The sequence below is a fragment of the Aotus nancymaae genome, unplaced genomic scaffold, assembly GCF_030222135.1.
Source record: "Aotus nancymaae isolate 86718 unplaced genomic scaffold, 86718_ANA_hifiasm-v0.15.2.pri h1tg000010l, whole genome shotgun sequence".
NCBI classification, from domain to species: domain Eukaryota; kingdom Metazoa; phylum Chordata; class Mammalia; order Primates; family Aotidae; genus Aotus; species Aotus nancymaae.
Window position 1 is genome coordinate 80,125,850 of NW_026988421.1, and position 24,774 is coordinate 80,150,623.

The following is a 24,774-nucleotide window of genomic DNA, read 5'->3' on the forward strand; positions in this document are numbered from 1 at the left end:
AAAATGAGTTTATACAGGTTGTCAACTCACTAGAAAATCTTACAATTGAAGTGACTTTTAAGGGCAAGTGCTCCTACATCTCACCCAAAAACAATGTTTCTTTCACACAGTATCTTCCTTTAGCAGTTAGAACCCACTCTCATGAAATAGCATCTATCTGTCAGAACAGTTTTACCCAGTGTTACCTTTGTTCTATGTTTGGGGACTCACTGACCATCTTGAGATCCAGTCATCATGTGGTATTGTGAGAGCCACTATATTCTCAAGTACTAGAAACCTGAGCTCTTAATTGATATGAAGCCTGAAAAAAGACTGTAGCAGTTGGCTTGGTGGTTAGGGAAACTGGCAAAATTGTGGCAGTTAATAGATGCTGCCATTCATTTACAGCTCCTGGGTCGGTGATCCAAAGAGTTGTTGAAGCTGAGCAGATTCTGGCTGGGCCTGGGTATGGAAGAGAGGGAATTAGTTTTAGTTAGCCTTTTTTCCATCTTTGTTTTTATTTAGTGTTTATTACATGACTTTCACTGTGCTAGGGATACAAAAAGGAATAAGAAGAGTATCTTAAAAAGGCAGAATTGTTTTTCCTACCAGAATTTTGAGCACTCTTAGTATTTCCTCAATGTGTTTGTTCCAAACCAGAAGCATTTATCTTCCTTATATATCTTCCTTTTTTGACTTTCCTAACTCAAAAAGACTTAGGAAAATGTAATTTATTTTCTCTTTGTGATCCAATTCTTGTGCTTTTTTTTTTTTTTAATACTTTATTCTGGCAGGATTTTAATATGGAACGAAAGTACTATTCTTTTTTTTTTTTTTGGATGCAGAGTTTCGCTCTGTTGCCCAGCTAGAGTGCAGTGGCGCAATCTTGGCTCACTGCAGAGTCTCTGCCTCTTGGGTTCAAGTGATTCTACTGCCTCAGCTTCCTGAGTAGCTGAGACGATAGGCAGGTGTCACCATGTTCTACGGCTATTTTTGTATTTTTAGTAGAGACGGAGTTTTATCATGTTGGCCAGGCTGGTATTGAACTCCTGATCTCAAGTGATCCACCTGCCTTCCTCCCGAAGTGCTGGGATTACAGGTGTAAGCCACCACACCCAGCCTAATCTTACTTTCTTTAGTATAGGTTCCTTTAAAGTTTCAAAGTTCAAAATATTTTACTCTTATTTCCCAGGAAATGAGGCTTGAAATGAGAAAATGTGGCCATAGGTTATCAAAAGGGCACTGGCATCCCTTTGACAGTTGGCGGGGCGGGGGATGGTCGGAGAGAGAGAAAGTGTAAGTATGCGCACGCATGTGTGCCTTTGTGTATGTTAGGGTGTTTAGGAATTTCACTTGTTTTTCCATTTTGTACTACAATCACGCATTGCTTAACAGGGATACGTTCTGAGAACTGTATCATTAGGCGATTTCATTGTTGTGCAAATAGTGTACTTACACAAAGCTAGATGAGATAGCCTACCACTCACCTGGGCTATATGGGGTAGCCTGTTGCTCCTGGCATGTTGCTGTACTGAATGTTGTAGGCAGTTGTAACCCAATGGTAAGTATTTGTGTATCTAAACATAGAAAAGGTACAGTAAAAATACAAATAAAAATGGTATACTTATATAGGACACTTAACCGTGAATGGAGCTTGCAGGATTGCAAGTTGCTGTGGGGAGTCAGTGAGTGTGAAAGCCTAGAACACTATTGTAGACTTTATAGACTGTACACATATGCTGCACTAAAGTTATAAGACAATAATTTTATTCAATGATAATTAGCCTCAGCTTACTGTAATGGCTTTTTTGTTTTGGTTTCTTTTTTTGCTTTTTGTTTTGAGACAGTCTGTCACCCAGGTTGGAGTACAGTGGTGTGATCACTGCTCATTGCAGCCTCAACCTCCTGGGCTCAATTGATCCTCCCACCTTAACTTCCCTAGTAGCTAGGACTACAGGTGGACAACATCACACCCTGCTCATTTTTGTATTTCTTGTAGAGATGGGGTTTCACCATGCTGTCCAGGCTGATCTCAAACTCATGGGTTCAAGTGATCCTCACCACTTGGCCTCCCAGAGCACTGGGATTACAGACGTGAGCCACTGTGGCCAGCCAGCTTACTGTAACTTTTTAACTTTATAAACATTTAATTTCTTTAACACTTTTTGGCTATTGTTACAACATTTAGCTTAAACACACTATACTATGTACAAAAATATTTTCATTCTTTATATCTTTAAGCTTTTTTCTCTTTTAAAAATTATTTTTAATTTTACTTTAAAAACTTCTTTGTTGCCTGGGCATGGTGGCTCTCATGCCTGTAATCCCAGCACTTTGGGAGGTCGAGGCGGGTGGATCACCTGAAGTCAGGAGTTTGAAACCAGTCTGGCCAACATGGTGAAACTCCATCTCTGCTAAAAATACAACTATTAGCTGGACATGGTGGCAGGAGCTGAGATCACGCCGCTGTATTCCAGCCTGGACAACAGAGCAAGACTGTCTCAAAAAAAAAAAAAAATCATTTTTTGTTAAAAACTAAGACCACACTAGCCTAGGCCTTCCCAGGATCGAGGTCATCATTCTCACTGTCTTTCACCTCCATATTTTGCCCTACTGCAAGGTCTTCAAGGGCAATAACATGAATGGAGCTGTCATCTCCTATGATGTCAGCCTTCTTCTGGAATAACACCTGGAGGACCTGTCTAAAGCTGTTTTACAATGAACTTTTTTCCTTTGACATGTAGAAGGAGTGTACTCAAAAATGGTTAAAAGTACAGTGTAGTAATATATATAAATATATAAACCAGTAACTGTGTTACTGTTACTAGTCATTGTCAAGTGTTACATACTGTACTTAATTCTATGTGCTATACTCTTATAACACTGGCAGCTCAGTAGGTTCGTTTATGAAAGCACCACCACAAACACTTGCCTAATGCATTGTGCTAGGATGTCACTAAGCAACAGGAATTTTTCAGCTCCCTTACAATTTTATGGGACCACTGTTGTATATGAAGTTTGTAATGGACCAAAACCTTGTTACGTGGTTCATGACTCTATAAAGTACATTATTATTAACTGTAGTCACCGTTCTATAAGTCAGATCTTCAGAACCTAATCATTTTATAATGGGAAGTTTCTACCCTTTGACCAAAATCCCATTTTCCCACCTGCCAGCCCTGGCAAACACCTTTCTATTCCTCGTTCCTATGAATTTGACTTCCTTAGTGAATAGCTACTTTTTCCCCAATGGTTTATAATCTATTACTGTACTAAATTCTTTTATTTGAGACCAAGGCTCTTGTTGCCTAGGCTGGAGTGCAATGGTGCGATCTTGGTTCACCTCAACCTCTGCCTCCTGGGTTCAAGCAATTCTCCTGCCTCAGCCTCCCAAGTAGCTGGGATTACAGGCATGTGCCACCATGCCCGGCTAATTTTGTACTTTTAGTAGAGACAGGGTTTCTCCATGTTGGTCAGGCTGGTCTCAAACTCCTGACCTCAGGTGATCTGCCTGCCTCCCAAATTGCTGGGATTTACAGGCGTGAGCCCCCACACCCGGCTTACTGTACTTAATTCTTTTGAGCCTAAATTGGTCCTCATTTGGCTAGTAGAGCCTCATCAAGCTGGCTGTTTTATTCCTCTGCCAGGTCCCCATCATTCTATGAAAACTTCTTTCTTCCTGGTGTAACACAGATTTATCTTGTTACCTGCTTAGCTGTAGCCTTGGGATCAGGCCCATTCTCTGAGGAGTAATCATTCTCTTAGTGGAGAGTGGTACTGGAGACTATGATAATGGGCCCTAGGTGTGCTCTTTGCTTCTTGGCCCTTTTAGCAAACAGGCATAGGAAACATGCATGTATACGTATATTACATACATACATGTATATTCACATATAAATATACCTTCACATATATATGTGGATTCATGCCTATGCACATAAATGATCTAGAAATCATGAATTCACACTGATACCTACGGTATCAATGCATCCTCACAGGATTTCTTTCCTTCTGTCTTTTTCACAGTGAGAACCCAGGGTTCTTTCTTGCCTTCTGTCTTTTTCACAGTGAACAACAGCAGCACATTTACTCAACCTTTAATAATATACCTAAATAGGTACAGAATTGCTTCGCCCATTCCACTATAATAAGTAACTCTACAAAAATGTTTAGGAATTGTTTGGCAGTTCTGCACCTGCCCTACTCCACCCTGCCACGATTGAGGGTATAAAGTCAAATAATGTGTGCACAAATTACTTGGGATTATTTCTGCCTGCCTGCCTCTTGGTTGGTCAGTGAGATGGGTGGTTTGTCTGTCTTCACAGTATTTGCTGTCCATGTGAAATATGAGTAGGTTTCTTTGTTCTGGTTTGATTTACGTAACGGTGATGTTTTCCCTTTCCATTCTTACTGTTTTTTTTTTTTTTTTTTAAATGTACAACGTTATAAAAGACAAAACTAAGAAGGTAAGTTTAATGAGGTCTTCATCTGAGAGCTGTTCTAGTCTGTCATCCACCCTTGTAAAGAACCAATTTTATTGTTTTCTGTTTTTATTTCTGTTTTTCTATTTTATATAAAAATAAGCAGACTTTAAAATTTTTCAGCTGGGTGCAGTGGCTCAGCCTATAATCCCAGCACTTTGGGAGGCTAAGGTGGGCAGATCACCTGAGGTTGGGAGTTCGAGACCAGCCTGACAAACACGGAGAAATTCTGTCTCTACTAAAGTTCAAAATTAGCTGGGTGTGGTGGCACATGCCTGTAATCCCAGCTTACTCAGGAGACTGAGACAGGAGAATCGCGTGAACCTGGGAGGTAGAGGTTGCAGTGAGCCAAAATTACACCATTGCACTCCAGCCTGGGTAAGAAGAGTGAAACTCTGACTTAAAAAAATAAAAAAAAGGGGGGCACAGTGGCTCACGCCTGTAATCCCAGCACTTTGGGAGGCCGAGGTGTGCGAATGACGAAGTCAGGAGATCGAGACCATTCTGGCTAACATGGTGAAACCCCATCTCCCTACTGAAGGTAGAGAAAATTAGCCGGACGTGGTGGCACACGCCTGTAGTCCCAGCTACTTGAGAGGCTGAGGCAGGAGAATCACTTGAACCTGGGAAGCAGAGGTTTCAGTGAGCTGAGATCGCACCCCTGCACTCTAGACTGGGTGACAAAGCGAGACTCTATCTCAAAAAAAATAAAATTTAATTAAAAAAATTTTTTTTCTTACATAAAAAGTAGCATCTATTGTGTTCTTTTGCACTGTTTCTCCTTTAAAATTGAATAGTATTTCTTGGAAATCACTTTGTATCAGTTCATATAGGTCTTTCTTAGTATATATTTTTATAATTCTAAAAAGTTGGTTTTAGGTTTTATTTTCTCCTTTAGTTTCTGTCTTTCTTCATTCTCTTACACCTTGACTGATTATATCTTTTAAGTTGTTTCTTTTTATTGTTATATGTGCATAGTTTACTCACATCCAGTATTGCCAAAATTTTATACTTTCAGCATGTCCTATTATTATTTGTTTGTAATCTCAATTTTACTGTTGTTCAAAGGTGGTGTCTTAGGATTTAGTTCAGATGTTGTAAAAGAAATCCCAAAATAGTTTTTAATAGATAGCTTATTTTTCTCTGGCTTACCAGACTCTGGTTGTTTATATCTGGACAGTTTTCAAACTGCTGCAGTGTAGGGGACCCAGGCATCCCTTGTGTGGTAGTGTTCTGCCATTTCTAGACTCTTGACTAAGATAGAACTGGAAGGCGAGGCAATGAACCTTCCCTAGAAGCCAGGACCCAGAAGGTGTACCTCACTTCTCTTCACATGTCATTGACTACAGCTTAGTGACATGCCCATACAAGCATTAAGATGTTGAAAAATCTTTGTGAGCGTGTGTCCAGCTAAATGTTCTTAAAGGAAGGGTAGAATGGATATTCCCTAATCACAGGTGTTGTCTCAAGATACTTATAGCTTCTGGGTTTTTATTTTTATAACTTTTATGTAGTAAAAGTTATATCTTTTATTTTATAAAACTGTGGCTACTAGTTACACTTTTGAAGTTATACTCAGGGTAGTGGTGTGCGTTGTTCTTCATGAAGAAAGGAACTGACAATTTCTTCATAAAAATGGCAGCTGTCAGCCTGGCGTGGTGGCTCACGCCTATAATGCCAGCACTTTGGGAGGCCGAGGTGGGTGGATCACGAGGTCAAGAGATCGAGACCATCCTGGTCAACATGGTGAAACCCCGTTTCTACTAAAAATACAAAAATTATCTGGGCATGGTGGCACATGCCTGTAGTCCCAGCTACTCGGGAGGCTGAGGCAGGAGAATTGCCTGAACCCAGGAGGTGGAGGTTGCGATGATCCGAGATCGCGCCATTGCACTTCAGCCTGGGCAACAAGAACAAAACTCCATCTCAAAAAAAAAAAAAAAAAAAAAAAAAAAAAGCAGCTGTCTTTTTAAAAGTTGTTACTACCTGTAGTAGGTAATTGATTCAGGCAGAGAAGAAGTACTTTGCAGCTTTATTTCTTGCTGTTAGCTGTGGATTAGATTCTCCACACAGTGTTGCATATTGCATATTACAATTTCTAGTTCTTGATAGTACAGATGCTGTTGGCTTTAATTTAGGAATTTCTCTAGTCTTCCCTCAAATAATTCAATACTCGGAATATTTAACATGTGTTACATTTTTTATAGTTTAAGACAATTTGAGATTGTATTATTATGCTTAAAAGGGAGTTGTAGAGAGCTAAAAGATTCTTTGTAAGACTTTCCTCTCCTGCATCTGATTCAAATTGTCTTTTATAAAAGACTTGTAAAGAATTTTTTTCTTTTTGAGATGGAGTTTTGCTCTGTAGCCCAGGCTGGAGTGCTTCGGCATGATCTGTGCTCACTGCAGCCTCCACCTCCTGAGTCCCAGTTCAAGCAATTCTCCTGCCTCAGCCTCCCGAGTAGCTGAGATTGAAGGCACACACCAGCATGCCTGGCTACGTTTTGTATTTTTAGGAGAGACAGGGTTTCACCACGTTAGCCAGGCCGGTCTGGTCTTGAACTCTTGATGTAGTGATCCGCCTGCCTTGGCCTCCCAAAGCACTGGGATGACAGGTGTGAGCCACTACGCCCAGCCTCTGTAATGAAATTTTTAAAAATCCAAATCGAGATTGTTTTGTTTTCTTCTTTCCCCTTTTGAATTTCCACTAAAGTACCGTGCACACATCCACACACGGTTATTCGTGCAGTACTTCTTCAGAGTTCATTTAGTTGTACTTCATGCTGATTGAATTACTGGTGTTATCCTTCGGTGGGTAAGGCTGGATGAATTCTAATCAGCTTACTATTTTTGTCTTCATGTAGCACATAGTTTTTAAAATGTATAAATAAATTTGCTCTTATTGTTTATGAAGTATTTATGGCTTAAAAAATTCCTTTTTCCCCCCTTTTATGAGCAGTCCAGTGGGGGATAACATCGTGTTGTCACTTCCTCTTAGCTTTTGAGGAAGGAATGCTTCCTTTCCTCTGGTGTTTTTTTTCTTGTTTTTGTTTTCTCCTCTCTGAGCTGGTGTGTCACTCTGTCACCCAGGCTGAGTACAGTAGTGCAATCTCAACTCACTTCCACCTCTATCTCCCGGGCTCAAGCAGTTCTTCTTCCTGAGCCTTCCCGGGGTAGCTGGGGTTACAGACGTGTGCCACCAGGCCTGGCTAATTGTTTTGTATTTTTAGTAGAGACAGGGTTTTACCATGGTGGCCAGTCTGGTCTCAAACTCCTGACCTCAAGTGATCTGCTCACCTCAGCCTCTCAAAGTGCTGGGATTACAGGCATGAGCCACCGTGCCCAGCCTTTTCCTCTGGTTTATAGTTGTGATTCAGCAATCCAGTCTTTTAACCACAACCTTGGTGGTGGTATAAAAACCAATTTTTATCCATTGTATTTATAGAAGCTATATTCTCTCTCATGGAGAAATGCCCCTTCAGTTTATCACTGGAATATTTTTTTCCTTAGCTTTAATGGAATGTCACTTTTGAGGTTTTTCTTGCTTATCATGCCCCAGAGCACTGAATACAAAAGAATAATATATTTAAGATTACTAGTATTGAAGTATGCTAAAATGGTTCTGAATATTTCGAATGTTCTTTTTACAAACTTTTTGCTTATTTTGTTATAAGTATTTTTCTTACTAATTTGTATAGCAAACATAATCCACCCTTTTTTGTGGAGACAGGATCTTGCTCTGTCCCCCAGGCTGGAGTGCTGTGGTATGATCTTGGCTCACTGCAGCCTCTACCTCCTGGACTCAGGAGGTGATCCTCCCACCTCAGCCTCTAGAGTAGCTGGGACCACAGGCACATTCCACCATGCCAAGCTAATTTTTCTATTTTTTGTAGAGACCGAGTTTCACCATGTTACACAGGCTGTTTCAAACTCCGGGCTCAAGCCATCTGTCTGCCTTGGCCTCCCACAGTGCTGGGATTACGGGTGAGAGCCAGCACGCCTAGCCACAGATTTTTTTTTTAACACAGAAAAAAAGTTTAGGAATCTGGTTTATTTGCTGTATCTGCTGTTCTTCTCTTTTTTTTTTCTTTCGTTCTTTCTTTCTTTCTTTTTTTTTTTTTTTTTTGAGATTGAATTTCACACTTGTTGCCCAGGCTGGAATGTAATGGCGGGATCTGTGTTCACTGCAACCTCTGCCTCCGTGGTTCAAACAATTCTCCTGCCTCAGCCTCCTGAGTAGCTGGGATTACAGATGCCCACCACCACACCCCACTAACTTTAAAAATATTTTTATTTGAGATGGGGTTTCACAATGTTGGCCAGGCTGATTTTGAACTCCTGACCTCATGTGATCCGCCTGCCGTGGCCTCCGAGAATGCTAGGATTACAATCGTGAGCCACTTTTTTGTCGCCCAGGCTGAAGTGCAATGGCACAATCTTGGCTTACTGCAACCTCTGCCTTCTGGGTTCAAGCGATTCTCCTGCCTCAGCCTCTCAAGTAGCTGGCATTACAGGCACCCGCCACCATGCCTGGCCAAGTTTATGTATTTAGTAGAGATGGTTTAACCATGTTGGTCAGGCTAGTCTCTGACTCCTGAGCTCAAATGATCCACCTGCCTCAGCCTCCCAAAATGCTCGGATTATAGTCTGGAGCCACTGTGCCTGGCCCTGTATTGGCTTTTCAAACCAGAGTAAAATTAACAAGATTAAAGACAAGCCTGGTGATGCAATCAGAATGATGCTGTTAACATTTAGCTAGGTTGCTAAATGGTAAGGGTGATTTTTGATTTTCCATGGAAAGTTGATTGCTGTATGTTATTTTTACATGTACACACACAATCACTTTCATTGACTGAAGTTAGTATGTGACATACCACTGTTGTGTGCTTCACATACACAATTCACTTATGAGCATGTGGAATTATTGTACTGTTTTGGAATGATGGAAAAAGCTCAGTCAGTGTTCCTTTTTCTCTTTCCCTGTTTCTTCCGCTCTCTGCCATGTGTGTATGTTAGCCATATACAGATATTACTTATTTTAATTTTTAGTTAGAAGGATGTGTCTCCAGTATCCCTCCTCCCTTAGTAAGTCCTATATTAGTCTTGTAATTGAAGTAAGAGTCAAGAAAAAGTTCTTATTGGACTTCTTCCCTTTATATTGCTTATTAGTATTAAAATGGTAAAGCATCATCAAAAGCTTTAAATCTAATAGTGTTACTAAATCGCCTTGTTCAACAGCATAACCAAATGTTCCTTTAATATGACCTTTTAATATAAGCTATTCAGTCATATACCATTATGCTTCAAGGAGTTTTGAGATGAGTTATCCTATTATTGTAGACACATCAGTTATCCTATTTGTTTATCATATTCTTTAATAGTTAGTTAGGCTATGTATTTCTGTTTTCTTACAAATGTATTAGACTTAAACTGAGCAGCACATCATCAAATAACAATTATTATCAATAGTATTCAATACTTATAAGGCAGATACTCTTTCAGGTATTCCTTACAGTGTTTTAATTTAGAACTTTGAGCCACCCTAGTATTTTGTTAGCTATGGAACTAGGTAGCTAGATTATTACCTGTAGTCAGTGCTTTTGGTTGTTTTGTTTGTTTGTTTGTTCGTTTGTTTTGTTAGAGACGGGGTTTCACCATGTTGGCCAGGCTAGTCTTGAACTCCTGACCTTAGGTGATTCGGCCTCGCAAAGTGCTGGTATTACAGGTGTGAGCCACAGCACCGAGCCATCAGTGCTTTTTTTTTTTTTAATTTCTTTTTGTTTTTTAAATTTTATTTGTTTTATTTTTTGTTAGAGATAGGGTCTTGCTTTGTTGCCCAGGCTTGTCTTGAACAACTGGCTTCAAGTGATCTTCCTGCCTAGGACTACAGGCGTGCTGCACTTATTGGTGTCAGCCAGTGCATCTGGCCTAGTCAATGCTTTCTAAAAAGAAATAAAATGCTTGAGCTTTAAGGCCCTTGTTCTTACCAAAAGGCTGTTACCAAAGCCTGGGCTCTGAGTATGCATGCGGTACTAATGGTAGTTCAAATCAGGGATCCATAGCTAGCAGACGCACACGTTATATAGCTGGTCTTTGATAAGAGTGGAAGGAATAGAGAGGTAGGTTTTAGTCACATAAAATTGTGTCCACGTTATGTGTTGTGCCTCAGGAAACCAGTTTGAGTCATTGCGTGACTGCATAAATTGTTTCGGATTGCTAATGCATCATCATATTATGCAAACTGGCATATAAGAGTGATGGGTCTGTATACATAATACAAATGAGGTTTTTCTGCCTTACTTAAAGATGGTATATAAAAAGCTAACCATTAGGTCACACTAATGCTTAATGCTAATTGTGTTGCTTCACTGCAACTAGTAAGGAGAGATAGCTGCTTTTTTAATGTGGATTTATGGACAGTCTTGAAATACTATTTTTCCACTTATTTCTGTGTTGTACTGAAAATAAGATTAGTTTCATAAACAGAAAATTTCTCCATTTATGAAAGAACATCTGTTTATGAAAGAAAGAAATGGTTTATGACCACACCATTTATTTGAACTTCAGAACATAATTTAACATCACTTTTGTAGAAGATAGACAGAATGAGGCGTTACCTTTCTGTCTTGTCAATCTTTGTAATTCTGCATTTTCTATTGAAAGTGAGGGTTTTGTTCTTTTCCTTGATTTGATTTTGTAGGTTTACTGTCATCTGTTCTCAATTCTGAAATTCAGTGTTAAAACTGAAAATCCCCCCTATAAGTTTAAGTAAATTGATAGGGCAGCACAATAACCTGAATTGATGTGAGAGACTTTACATCTTTGTCCTGCTTAGTGTGACATTTTGCTGCAGAAATCGTGTATGTTATTACATGGTACTTTTGGAATATGTGGTATATGTATTCTAAACAGAATTGAGAACTTTTGAGCGGTAGCATCCATCTGGCTGCAGTGGTTTGCTTTAAATGACTGCATTATCTGTCATAAACTGCTGGATTCCCGTTGTTGGAAGATTGGAAGATTGTGAGGCATGAATCAGTAGTATGAAGAATAAAGTTTTGCCAAAGAACATGTTGAACTATTATTATCATCATTACTTTTTTTTTTTTTTTTAATTTTTTGAGATGGGGTCTTGCTTTGTCACCCAGGTTGGTCTCAAACTCCTGGACTCAAGCGATCTTTCTGCCTCACTCTCCCAAAGTGCTGGGGTTACAGGCATGAGCCATCATGCCCAGCCCATGTTGAATTAAATGTGTTGATTATAGTTAGTCAGGACAAGCCTAGCAACAGGTTTACTTACTTTTTTTTTTTTTTGAGATGGAGTCTCACTCTGTCTCCCAGGCTGGAGTACAGTGGATCAATGTCAGCTTACTGCAACCTCTGCCTCCCAGGTTCAGGTGATTCTCCTGCCTCAGCCTCCCAAGTAGCTGGAATTACAGGCGTGCAGCACCAGGCTCAGCTATTTTTTTGTTATTTTTAGTAGAGATAGTTTCACCATGTTGGCCAGGCTGGTCTCAAACTCCTGACCTCAAGTGATCCACTCGCCTTGGCTTCCCAAAGTACTGGGTTACAGACATGAGCCACCATGCCCTGCCTAGGTTTACTTTCAAGTGCCATCTTTTCTTGGTCAGTCATAGTTGCTCAGAGCACTAATTGCCGATACTGTGACCTAGTCCTACAGTGATTATATTTGCTAATGGCATGGGAATGGGAATTATGTCCTTCTGTTTCTAGGATACACATTTATGCATATAAATTATTCTTTATGATTTTTAGTTTATTGAGAGTCGTTTATAAGGATGGAAGCAGTTGATCTTTCTCTCATTTCTCTAGTCACCCACAAAAGCTGTATATAATGCCAGACATTGGAATCATCCAGATTCAGAAGAACTGCCTGGGCCACCAGTAGTAAAACCTCAGAGTGTCACAGTAAGTGAACTGTACTTACTTATTTTGTGTTTTTTAATAAGCTATAAATTAAGCAGTTACTCTTTTAATTCACAATTTGTAAATCTTTGACTTCCCTATTTAACAGTTTATTTTGACTTTCCTCACTAAAACAGTAGTTTCAGTTTAATTCATTGGAAAACTGAGGGTTGTCGGTAAGATAGCAGAAATTCTAGTGCTGCTAGGTTAAAAATGAAAGCCAGAAAAAATAAGACCTCCTGACCCACATTTCATGGAATTCATAGTATTTAGTGCTGAAGAGCAAGATTGTCCATATTTGATGTTTGTATAAGAGGTATATTGTATATTGCATCCTGTATATATTTCTAAGTGGCTTTCCGTGCTTAATTTGCTTTTCAGAGGCAAATTTCTTTCTGTATTCCAGTAATACTTTTCAATCCAAAACATTAGGGAAAAGATTCTTAGCAACTTGTTTTCTCCAGAATGACTGATAGTATCATACATGATTTCTAGGTTAACAGTAAAGCTTCAGTCATCTGGGGTTATCAGGTAAATTAGTTCTTTATAGCAACAAATAATTTGGGGATAGAAGTTTTTCTAATACATAATGTACAGTTCCCTGTCTTCGTAAACTGATTAGACTCCTTTTGATAGTATAAAGAAATCATTTTGTATATTAGTAGTAATATATCATGCTCCTGTTACAGCTATTTGTTTCTGCCCTAAACTATTTCACACTCTTGTGATGTTAAAATTCTTTTGACTCTAGTTTTTCTGTCCTGTCCGTTTCTGCTTAGGAAAGCTATTTTTGCATGCAGTTGTGGTTCTGTAGTCTTTCTCATGGTACTAGAGACAACAAATTGTGTGAAATAAAAAGTTTTAAAAAGACCAGAAAGAATCCTTGAGTGGTTCTTCTGTATGTCTTACCTGTTAGTGCATGGAATTGAAAATATTCCTAAAGACCTTTGAGAGGCCTCCCCATTCCCCCTTTTTTTAAAAAAAGCTTTATTTACTTTTTTGAAGCTGAATTTGCCAGATAGATGAGATGTTCCTATTTTTGTATATTTATTTAGAACAACTAATTTAATACCTTTATTAATAGGTGAGGCTGTCTTCAAAGGAACCAAATCAAAAAGATGATGGAGTTTTTAAGGCTCCTGCGCCACCATCCAAAGTGATAAAAACTGTGACAATACCTACTCAGCCCTACCAAGATATAGTTACTGCACTGAAATGCAGACGAGAAGACAAAGAAGTAAGCAGCCATATACAGTGTTTACTGCATGTTGATAGATTTTTGTATGTAACGCTTAGCCTTTTAATATCTTCAACAAATATCAGTATACTGATACTCAGTTTTGAACCACAAACTTCTTTTGTCCTACCATCGTCATTGTTCTAAAAATATTTTTGTTGCCATCTAACAAACTATTTTATGCACTTAGATAAAGTACAGTGAGCCCACAGATTTAAATAGTTCATAGATAAAAAGGGGTGAACTTTTTTTTTCTTGGCAGTTATATACTGTTGTTCAGCACGTGAAGCACTTCAATGATGTCGTAGAATTTGGTGAAAATCAAGAGTTCACTGATGACATTGAGTACTTGTTAAGTGGCTTAAAGAGCACTCAGCCTCTAAACACACGTTGCCTTAGGTAAGACTTTTATATTTTACAATTATATACATGCTGTATTAAATTTTCTCAACTATGTGTTGTCCAAAAAGCCAGACATTTTTAATTTTGTTATGATGTGTATAGTATATATAGCCAGTGATATGTTAAAATGCCCGCCTGCCCGCCCTCCCTCACTCCCTGCCTCCCTCCCTCCCTCCCTCCCTCCCTTTCTTCCTTCCTTCCTTCCTGTCTGTCTTCCTTTCCTTTCCTTTTCTTTCCTGTCCTCTCTTTTCTCGTTTCTCACACTGTCACCCCCGCTGGAGTGCAGTGGTACAATCTCCACTTGCAGCAACCTCCACCTCCTGGGTTCAGGTGATTGTCTTGCCTCAGCCTCCCGAGTAGCTGGTTAGCTGGGATTACAGGCACGAGCCACTGCGCCCAGCTACTTTTTTGTAGTTTTAGTAGAGATGAGCTTTCACTATGTTGGTCAGGCTGGTTTTGAACTCCTGACCTTGTGATCCACCTGCTCAATCTCCCAAAGTACTGGGATTACAGGCGTGAGTCACCTCGTCCGGCCAGAGCTATCCATTTCTTTATAAAGAATTTGGTTCTACATGATAGAGGGAAAGTTGGGTGATCACAGCCTTTTTAGCATAGCATAGGCTTCAGTTTTTAAGTGGTTAACAAACAAGAACAACATGCTAAAGCATCTTTTTGCCCGGTATAGTGGCTCATACCTATAATCCCAGCATTTTGGGAGGCCAAGTATGGAGGATTGCATGTGCCTAAGAGTTCGAGACCACCTTGGGCAACATAATGTGACCCTATGTCTATAAAGAATAAAAAGTGGCCGGGCGCGGTGGCTCACGCCTGTAATCTCAGCACTTTGGGAGGCCGAGGCGGGTGGATCACGAGGTGAATTGATCGAGACCATCCTGGTCAACATGGTGAAACCCCGTCTCTCCTAAAAATACAAAAAATTAGCTGGGCACAGTGGCGCGTGCCTGTAATCCCAGCTACTCAGGAGGCTGAGGCAGGAGAATTGCCTGAACCCAGGAGGCGGAGGTTGCGGTGAGCCGAGATCACGCCATTGCACTCCAGTCTGGGTAGCAAGAGCGAAACTCCGTCTCAAAAAAAATAAATAAATAAAAATAAAAAATAACAAGTGCGTCATGGTGGCATGTGCCTGTAGTTTCAGCTCCTTGGGAGGCTGACGTGGCAGGATGGCTTGACCTGGATGATAGAGTGAGGTGAGGCTCTGTCTCCAGAAAAAGGAAGAAAAAAATACCAGAAAGAAGATACATAATTTTTAAAAAAGAATCTTTTAAGTTATTTTTACCTTTGATGTTCAAGTAATAAATTAGATTTATTTAAGCATGTTGTGGTCTGAGAGCTTACATTTACACCCAAATGCTCAAAATAAAAAGATGATCTTTTGTATTCCCTAATGAATTGATTGAATACCGTAATTCTGATTGAATTTTTGAGTGGTTTGGAGTATATTCAATCAAATGTAATTAATTCTAATTTTTATTAGAAGTATTATGAAAGGTAACTCTGAGGTTAGCTTTTAATGATAGTAGTAATGTAAAGAATGCACTAAAGACAATTATGTTATTTTTCAAAAATATAGTGTACCTAGTCACATACTAGGCACCAGTATAGTTTTAATAATGTGTTTTGTCTCTGGTTTTTATATTGTGATGATGTATGGGCAATGCTTTGACCCTTTTACCCCCTTCCTATTTGCTGGTTATGGTATTACACGAACTAAAAACTAATGTACTAGCTGTTTCCAGTTCCCCTAACCTACTCTATTTTCTTCTAGTGTTATTAGCTTGGCTACTGAATGTGCCATGCCCAGTTTTCGAATGCACCTGAGAGCACATGGGATGGTAGCAATGGTCTTTAAAACCTTGGATGATTCCCAGCACCATCAGGTATTTTTAACTTTCTGAGATTGAGAAAACTACTAGTCTGTTTGGCTATCAAAAAATGTCTTCACTGGATATTCTACAAATATATCCTAATTATAGATTGAGTTCATTTTGTTTGCTAAATTTGTAGTGCTTATGGTCAGAAGTTTTTGCTTAATACTTATTTTCTCATGAAAACGTTTTTTCTTAATTTGTCATTTTATACTATTAAAATTTTATTTTGTTATCTTGGCTAATGTAGCATACCGATACTGAATTTTGTAAGCATGATTTCCCCAATAATCAGAAAGTGCTGAGAAGGATCTGTTAGTATTATTTGATACTAATGCATGGAAAAAAAAAACTGGTTTGGAAATGTAGCTTTAACTTTTTTAGAAACATTTTTGTTCATTGTTGACTCTGGAACATAGCCTCATTGTGATAAGGAATGCATTCTTCATTTTCCTTGCCTTTGATGTTTTTGCTTAATAAGCAAACATAACAAAAGTAATTAGGTTTATATTTTCCAAAATTAGAAGAAAGTAACCATCATTACTAATTATTATCATTAGTAGTATTTTGAGATGGCCTTGCAATATTTTTGTTAAAGAAATTATGTTCTAAAAATGGATTAGGTGATACAGAATTAATTTAATACTGCATCTTCTGGGCCAGGCGTCTTGGCTCATGCCTGTAATCCCAGCACTTTGGGAGACCAAAGTGGGCGGATCACCTCAGGTCAAGAGTTTGAGATGAGCCTGGTCAACATGGTGACATGCACCTGCAGTCTCAGCTACTCAAGAGGCAGAAGCAGGAGAATCACTTGAACCTGGGAGTCAGAGGTTGCAATGATGCAAGATCTTGCCACTGCACTCCAGCCTGGGAGACAGACACTCTGTATCAAAAAAAGAAAAAAAACAAACAAAAAGTAGTTAGTTGCTGGACAAGGAGTCCCAGCTACTCTGGAGACGAAGGTGGGAGGATTTCTTGAGCCCAGGAGTTCAGATCCATTCTGGGAAACCTAGTGAGAGCTCATCTCTTAAAAACAAACAAAAAAGAGACTTTGTTTGTTTTATTATGTAGTTAACAGGGGACTAAGGCATTACAGTATGTAATTTAAGGGCAGTGGGTTCCCCATGGCCTTTACTATGGCATCCTATTTTCCAAAAATAATTTGCTGTATAAACATTTAATCAGACACCTGGTCTGACGCTTCTATACTTCTAGGGGCTCAAAGTTTAAATCTTTAGATAGTTGTATTTTCTGTATGTTGAAATAAGTGTAAGAACAGAGTATCTCAAGTGTTGGAATATCCCAAATGTAAGACCTTTTTTTATATTAACATTTATCTAAAATACTTCACTTTCTGCATTTTTAGATTGTACGTTTAGATTGTATAAGTAGAGTGTGCTGGCCAAGTGTGGCGGCTCATGCCTGTAATCCTAACACTTTGGGAGGTCAAGGTGGGCAGATTGCCTGAGCGCAGGAGTTCAAGACCAGCCTGGGCAACATGGTGAAACCTCATCTCTACTAAAAATACAAAAACCTAGCCAGGCGTGGTGGTGCGTGCTTGTAATGTTAGCTACTCAGGACGCTGAGGCACAAGAATTGCTGGAACCCCAGAGGCAGAGGTTGCAGTGAGCCGAGATTGTCCTCTGCACTGCAGCCTCAGTGACAGAGTGAGACTTGTTTTCAAAATAAATAGATAAATAAATAAATAAATAAAAATATGTAGAATGTGCTAACTTAACTACCTGATCTGAGTGATTTTGGTACATTTTATTAATGATTTAAAAAATTATTTGGTTCACCCAGACTTGATTGGTTTATTTTCTTTTTTCAAGCAATCCTCACAACTCAGCCTCTCCAGTAACTGGGACTACAGACACCTGCCACCACACCTGGCTAATTTTTGTATTTTATTTTGTTTTATTTATTTTATTATACTTTAAGTTCTGGGTTACTTGTGCAGATCTTGCAGGATTGTTACATAGGTATACACATGCCATGGTGGTTTGCCGCCTCCATGTCCCCGTCACCTTTATTAGGTATTTCTCCTAACATTATCCTTCCCCGATGTTTTATTTTATTTTATTTATTTTTTGAGACAGAGTCTCGCTCTGTCACCCAGGCTGTAGTGCAGCGGTGCAATCTTGGCTCACTGCACCTCTGCCTCCTGGGTTCAACCAATGCTTCTGCCTCAGCCTCCGGAGTGGCTGGGATTACAGACGTGCATCACCATGCCCAGCTAATTTTTTGTGTGTTTTTACTAGAGATGAGGTTTCATCATGTTGGCCAGGCGGATCTTGAACTCCTGACCTCAGGTGGTCCACCCGCCTTGGCCTTCCAAAGTGCTGGAATTACAGGCATGAGCCACCAGACCTGGCAATTGGTTTATTTTAAAGAAATGCAAATATGTGTCGTTCAGCGTCCTGGGTTTACATACAGATGTAAACACAGCTGTGTTTTACAGGAGAAAAAAATGTTAAGGGTTTGACACAGATTTAAAATTGTTATTTCAGTTATTGATTTTTTTTTTTTTTTTTTTTTTTTGAGACAGAGTCTCGCTCCATTGCCAGGTGCCAAGCTGGAGTGCAGTGGTGCCATCACGGTTCACTGCAACCTCCACCTCCTGGGTTCAAGCAATTCTCCTGCCTCAGCCTCCTGAGTAGCTGGAACTACAGGCATGCACCACCATGCCCAGCTAATTTTTGTATTTTTAGTAGAGATGGAGTTTCACCATGTTGTCCAGGATGGTCTCCATCTCTTGACCTCGTGATCTGCCCGCCTCAGCCTCCCAAAGTGCTGGGATTACAGGTGTGAGCCACCGCACCCGGCCTTCAGTTATTGATTTTAAACTGAAATATGACTTTCTACTATATCATAAAGAATAGGCTGGGCATGGTGGCTCATGCCTATAATCTTAGCAATTTGGGAGGCCAAGGTGGGTGAATCACTTGACTTCAGGTATTTAGGACCAGCCTGGGCAACGTAGTGAAACCCCATCTACAAAAATACAAAAAAGTCAGCTGGGCATGGTGGCGCATGCCAGTTGTCTCAGCTACTTGTGAGGCTGAGGCGGGGAAGATTGCTTGAGTCCAGAAGGTCAAGGCGACGGTGAGCTGAGATCGTGCCACTGCACTTCAGCCTGGGTTACAAAGTGAAACCCTGTCTCAGAAAAAAAGTGAGGTATATCATAATAGAATTTATACGCATACACACACACACAGGTCTGTAAAAATGTCCTATAAACTCTTCATTTAGCACAGAATAGCCAAAGAAATATGTAACTCAGCTTATAGTCTTACAGCTTTCAGCCATTCATGTATGGAGGGTCCATTGAAAGGATAATTTTAAGCAACAGCATTTCATTTTTTAAGCATGTTTCTTCAGAATATTTTTAGAGGGACCACCGAATAAAACATTTTTAAAGTTTCCAACATGGTCAGTAATGCAAGTTTTAGGCATTTTAACTTGTAAGCAAAAGTCATTAACAGTCTTACTTCCTGAGATTGTCAGAAGTTGCTCACATGAACTTTTTTCTTTTTCTTTTTTTGGTCTGTTGAAGAATCTGTCCCTCTGTACAGCTGCCCTCATGTATATACTGAGTAGAGATCGTTTGAACATGGATCTTGATAGAGCTAGCTTAGATCTCATGATTCGACTTTTGGAACTGGAACAAGATGCTTCATCGGCCAAGCTACTGAACGAACGAAAAAGACATGAACAAAATTAAAGAAAAAATCCGAAGGCTCTGTGAAACTGTACACAACAAGCATCTTGATCTAGAAAATATAACGGTAGGTTCCTTCTTCTTTCTAAGATGAGAATTAGTTTCAGAAAGTCTTTAGTTAGTTGCAATAGCTGGGTGACTGTGGGCAAATTATTTAACTTCTAACCTTGATTTACAGTTTGGCAAATTCTCAGGGTTAACTCTGAGTATAATTTCATTCCTTGCCTGAACTTCCTAAACTAGTTTATGTGCTTTTAGGTTTTTTGCCCAGTAAATTGTTGCACATTTTCTGTTGGATTTTGCCTAATCCTTCTCTCTTTATTTTCTATTTCATTTTTTAAGAAAAAAAAAAAAAAGGGGGCCAGGTGCAGTGGCTCATGCCTACAATATCAGTGTTTGAGAGGCCAAGGCAGGTGGATTTCTTGAACCTAGGAGTTTGGTTCTAGCCTGGGCAACATGGCAAAACTCCCATCTCTACAGAAAATACAAAAGAAATTAGCTGGACATGGTGGTGTGCACCTATAGTCCCAGCTACTCAGGAGGCTTAGGTTGGGGGATCTCCTGAGCCCAGGGAGTTTGAGGGTACAGTAAGCCAGGGTTGTACCACTGCACTCCAGCCTCGGTGACGGAGCAAGACCATCTCAAAAAAAAGAAAGAAAGAAAGAAAAAAAAAGGTAGAACTATATTTAGGCTATTAGGAATTTGAATTCTTATTCTCCATGCATTTCAGGAATAAAACCTTCAGAAGATTTACCTCTGGCATTTTTTTTTTTTTTTTTGAGACGGAGTTTAGCTCTTGTTACCCAGGCTGGAGTGCAATGGCGCGATTTTGGCTCACGCAACCTCCACCTCCTGGGTTCAAGCAATTCTCCTGCCTCAGCCTCCTGAGTAGCTGGGACTGCAGGCGTGCGCCACCATGCCCAGCTAATTTTTGTATTTTTAGTAGAGATGTGCTTTCACATTGTTGACCAGGATGGTCTCGATCTCTTGACCTTGTGATCTACCCACCTCGATCTCCCAAGGTACTGGGATTATAGGCGTGAGCCACCACACTCGGCCGCCATTTTCTTTTTTAATTTATAATAATGATTATTTTTGGAGACAGGGTCTTGCTATGTCACCCAGGCTGGAATGCAGTGGTACAGTCATGGCTCACTGTAGCCTCAAGCCCTTGGGCTCAAGTGATCCTCCCACCTCAGCCCCCCAAGTAGCTAGGACTATAGGTGTATTCCACCGTATCTGGCTAACTTTTGTATTTTTAGTAGAGATGGGGTTTTCGCCACGTTGCCCAGGCTGGTTTTGAACTCCTGGGCTCAAGCGATGTCACCTCAGCCTCCAAAGTGTTGGAATTACAGGTGTGAGCCACCGCTCCTGCCACAACTGCCATTTTCAATGAGTAGGCATGTATTTGTTCCAATGTACCTCAGGGTGTCTGTTTCACGGGACCTGAAGGACCCTGAAGACACCTTAACGAAGACTCTTAGGCACCTCACCTCCCCTGAGGTGTGGTGTTCCTTATAATACAGTCATGGCCAGTAGCTGCTCTTATCACAACGCACCATGTGTGAGATGGCTATGCCATATTTGCTTTATTTCAGTTCTGCTTTCTTCTGGCTTTTTTGCTTATAGAATCAATAATGTTCCAATGGTTTCTAGGCCAGTAGAAGATAATTGGCTTGTGATTTTGGAAAAAAATAAGAGTGTTTATTACCTAATAACCTGGTTTTTCAGACATTTCCAACATCAAAACCATAATAAACATTTATTATTGTCTATGCAAACGTACCCCCAAAGTCCAGGGAAGCTGAGAAACTGAAGAGTGACAAATCCAGTTTTTCAGAAAGAATCATTTAGTAGGGACTTCTAATCAAAAGCCGTGTCTGTGTCTTGGGATCCCCATGCTATTACCCCCACATCCAGGGTTTATAAGCCATAGGAAAAGTATAATTCAGAATAGCTGTGTAGGGCCATTGAAGTACATCAAGTTGTTTGACCTCAGGTTAGGATATACAGTAAGTACCTGATTTTACACAAGGAACAATGGGTAAACCAGAAATTTTAGAGGCTTTCCCAGAACAGATGTTAATCAGATCTCAGGCCAGGTGATGTGACTCACAGCTGTAATCCCAGTACTTTGGGAGTCCGAGGTGGGCGGATCACCTGAGACCAGGAGTTCTGCCAACATGGTGAAACCCCATCTCTACTAAAAATATAAAAATTATAGCTGGACCTGGTGGCGGGTGTCTGTATTCCCAGCTACTTGGGGAGGTGAAGGCACAAGAATTACTTGGACCTGGAACCTAGGAGGCGAGGTAGAGGTTGCAGTGAGCCAAGATTGGCGCGACTGAAGTCCATCCTGGGTGACAGAGTAAGACTATTTCTAAAAAAAAGCCAATGTCTCCCCATTACTTAACTGAAAACTGCAGCATTTGCCACAAAAATGTATAGAACGCTTTGTGCTAGCCAGATGTGACTTAAGGCTCTTGCTCTATTCTGTTTTAATTAGGGTAGAGGTGATAATAGATTCTGGTTAAGGTGGAGGATGGGAGAGCAGTTTAACTTTACACAGCAAGATACAAAACTGTATTCAGTACTTTTCACTTTATAAGATTGTGGAGAGAGATGTTGCACTCAGATGGCAAATCTGTGATCCTCCGTGTCATCATACCATCTGTATACTACATTTAAAACTTTTTAGCTTTTTCTTTTTTGAGATGAAGTCTTACTCTGTCACCCAGGCTGGAGTCCAGTGGTGTGATCTCTGCTCACTGCAGCCTCCGCCTCCCGATATCAAGGTATTCTCATGCCTCAGCCTCCCAGATAGTTGGGATTACAGGTGTATGCCACCATACCCAGGTATTTTTTTTTTTTTGTATTTTTAGTAGAGACAGGGCTTTGCCATGTTGGCCAAGCTGGTCTTGAACTCCTGAACTAAGGTGATCTGCCCACCTCGGCCTTCCTGGGATTACAGATGTGAGCCGCTGCGCCTGGCCAAAACATTTGTAATTTTTATTTATTTATACCATTTTTACAATGTCTACTCATTTTTTCATACTATAAAAGAATGAATTTGAGCCTATAATTTTTAATTGCCTACATAGTTGGGTGAATGTGCCTTTATTTTTTTGTCTCCTGTGTTCAACATTTAGATTCATTTCAGGTATGCTGTTAAATAACATGATAAACTTGATAATTTAATTTGTCTTATGTTTTGTTGAATTTATTAGGATGATAAATACCAGAATAAAAACTTTACTGTATTAGATAAAACAACTTTTTTATTCATACGATTAAGCCAGAGCACAGATGTCCATTTTAGGATTCCTCTTTTTTCCCCCTGACGTTAACTGTTGTTGAGTATTGTTTGTTTTAAATTGTACGGTAGATTTACTATATTGTTTTGTACAATGAATATCTTCTACACATTAGTATTGTTACTAGTTGCTTAATTTCTTGAATATATTGGTATTGCTGATGTGCCATGAAAAGATAATTTAAAATAGTAGTATAGTCATGCTTTGCTCAATGACAGATGTGTTCTGAAAATGAATCATTAGGTGATTTTGTTGTTGTATGAGCATCAGAGTGTACTTGCACAGACCTAAAAGTTATGGCCTACTACACATCTAGACTGTACAGGTTTGCACCCTAAAAGCAACAGGCCGTACTACATGTGCTACAGCCTGTTGCTTTTAGGGTACAAACCTGTACAGCGTGTTACTACATTGAACACTGCAGGCAACTGCAACACAGTGGCGGCAAAATTTGTGCACCTAAACACAAAAACTGTACAGTAAAAGTACGGTATAAAAGATTTAAACAGATAAACCTATATGGACACTTACCATGAGTAGAGCTTGCAGGGCTGGAAGTTGCTCTGTGTCAGTACAGTCAGTGAGTGAGTGATGAGTGAATGTGAAGGCCTAGGACATTATTGCACAGCACCGTAGACTTGATAAACACTGTACACTCTGGCTACACTGTTTAACTCTTGACTCTTTTGTAATAACACTTAGCTTAAAACATTGTATACTGTACAAAAATATTCTATAAGCTTTTTTCTTCTTTCAAAATTAATTATTTTTTTAACTTTTAAAACGTTTTTTTCTTAAAAATGAAGACACATGTTAACCTAGGTCCACACAGGATCAGGATTATCAATATGGCTGTCTTCCACCTCCACATCTTGTCCCATTGGAAGGTTTTAGGGACAGAAAAACATGAATGGAGATGTCATCTCCCGTGATAGCAATGTCTTGTCCTGGAATGCCTCCTGAAGGACCTGTCTCAGGGTGTTTTTTTTCTTTTTTCCCCCTTGAGACTGACTCTGTCACCCAGGCTGGAATACACTAATGTGATCTGGTCTCACTGCAACATCCGTCTCCCAGGCTTAAGTGATCCTGTGCCTCAGCGTCCCAGAGTGCTGGGGTTACAGGTGTTAGCCACTTCACAGCCTAATCCTCTTATTTTCTGGTTAATGATTTGGCTGTGCTTTAACTCTGAGGACTATACAAGTTTTTAAATAACATGCTTGAATAATAGGCAATTTTGAAATGCTAGCTTGCAGTATACTTAATATAGCCTAAAACATTAAAGAATCCTTTTTATGCCAGTAGAAACAAAAATGAAACTCCCTTTTAAGCATAAAAAGGCACGAGTTTTAATTATTAATATCAAATTACCATCACCTTTCTTCGTAAACAAATAATGCCTCATTAGTCTTCAGCTTTTCCAGTATGACTCATGAATTAATACACCTAACCAATCTAAATTATTCTTTGAGGGACAGAATGAGAAATGGACAGAATTGAATCTGTTTTTGTAGTATTGGGTTTTAGTTCTACATTTGTCACCTTGAAGAACAACCTTTTTTTTTTTTTTTTCTTTTGTTTTCTTTGAGGCAGAGTCTTGTTCTGTTGCCCAGGCCAGAGTGCAGTGCCATGATCTTGGCTGACTGCAACCTCCGCCTCCTGGATTCAAGCAATTCTCCCTGCCTCAGCCTCCTGAGTAGCTGGGATTACAGGTGCCCACTACCATGCCCGGCTAATTTTTGTGTTTTTACTAGAGACGGGTTTCACCATATTGGCCAGGATGGTCTTGAACTCCTGACCTGAGGTGATCCACCTACCTCAGCCTCCCGAA

The 24,774-nt window shown here is 39.8% G+C and overlaps 1 protein-coding gene across 1 annotated transcript in view; it reads left to right on the forward strand.

The window, feature by feature from the left end:
- Nucleotides 1-24,774, forward strand: part of LOC135274024 (wings apart-like protein homolog) — an 86,225-nt gene that overhangs the window by 38,756 nt on the left and 22,695 nt on the right. The window contains exons 6-10 of the mRNA XM_064374422.1: nt 12,294-12,389; nt 13,471-13,623; nt 13,886-14,022; nt 15,812-15,923; nt 19,468-19,699. Coding sequence (XP_064230492.1) covers nt 12,294-12,389; nt 13,471-13,623; nt 13,886-14,022; nt 15,812-15,923; nt 19,468-19,635 — 666 coding nt within the window. The 3' untranslated portion in view covers nt 19,636-19,699. The remainder of the gene's footprint in view (nt 1-12,293; nt 12,390-13,470; nt 13,624-13,885; nt 14,023-15,811; nt 15,924-19,467; nt 19,700-24,774) is intronic.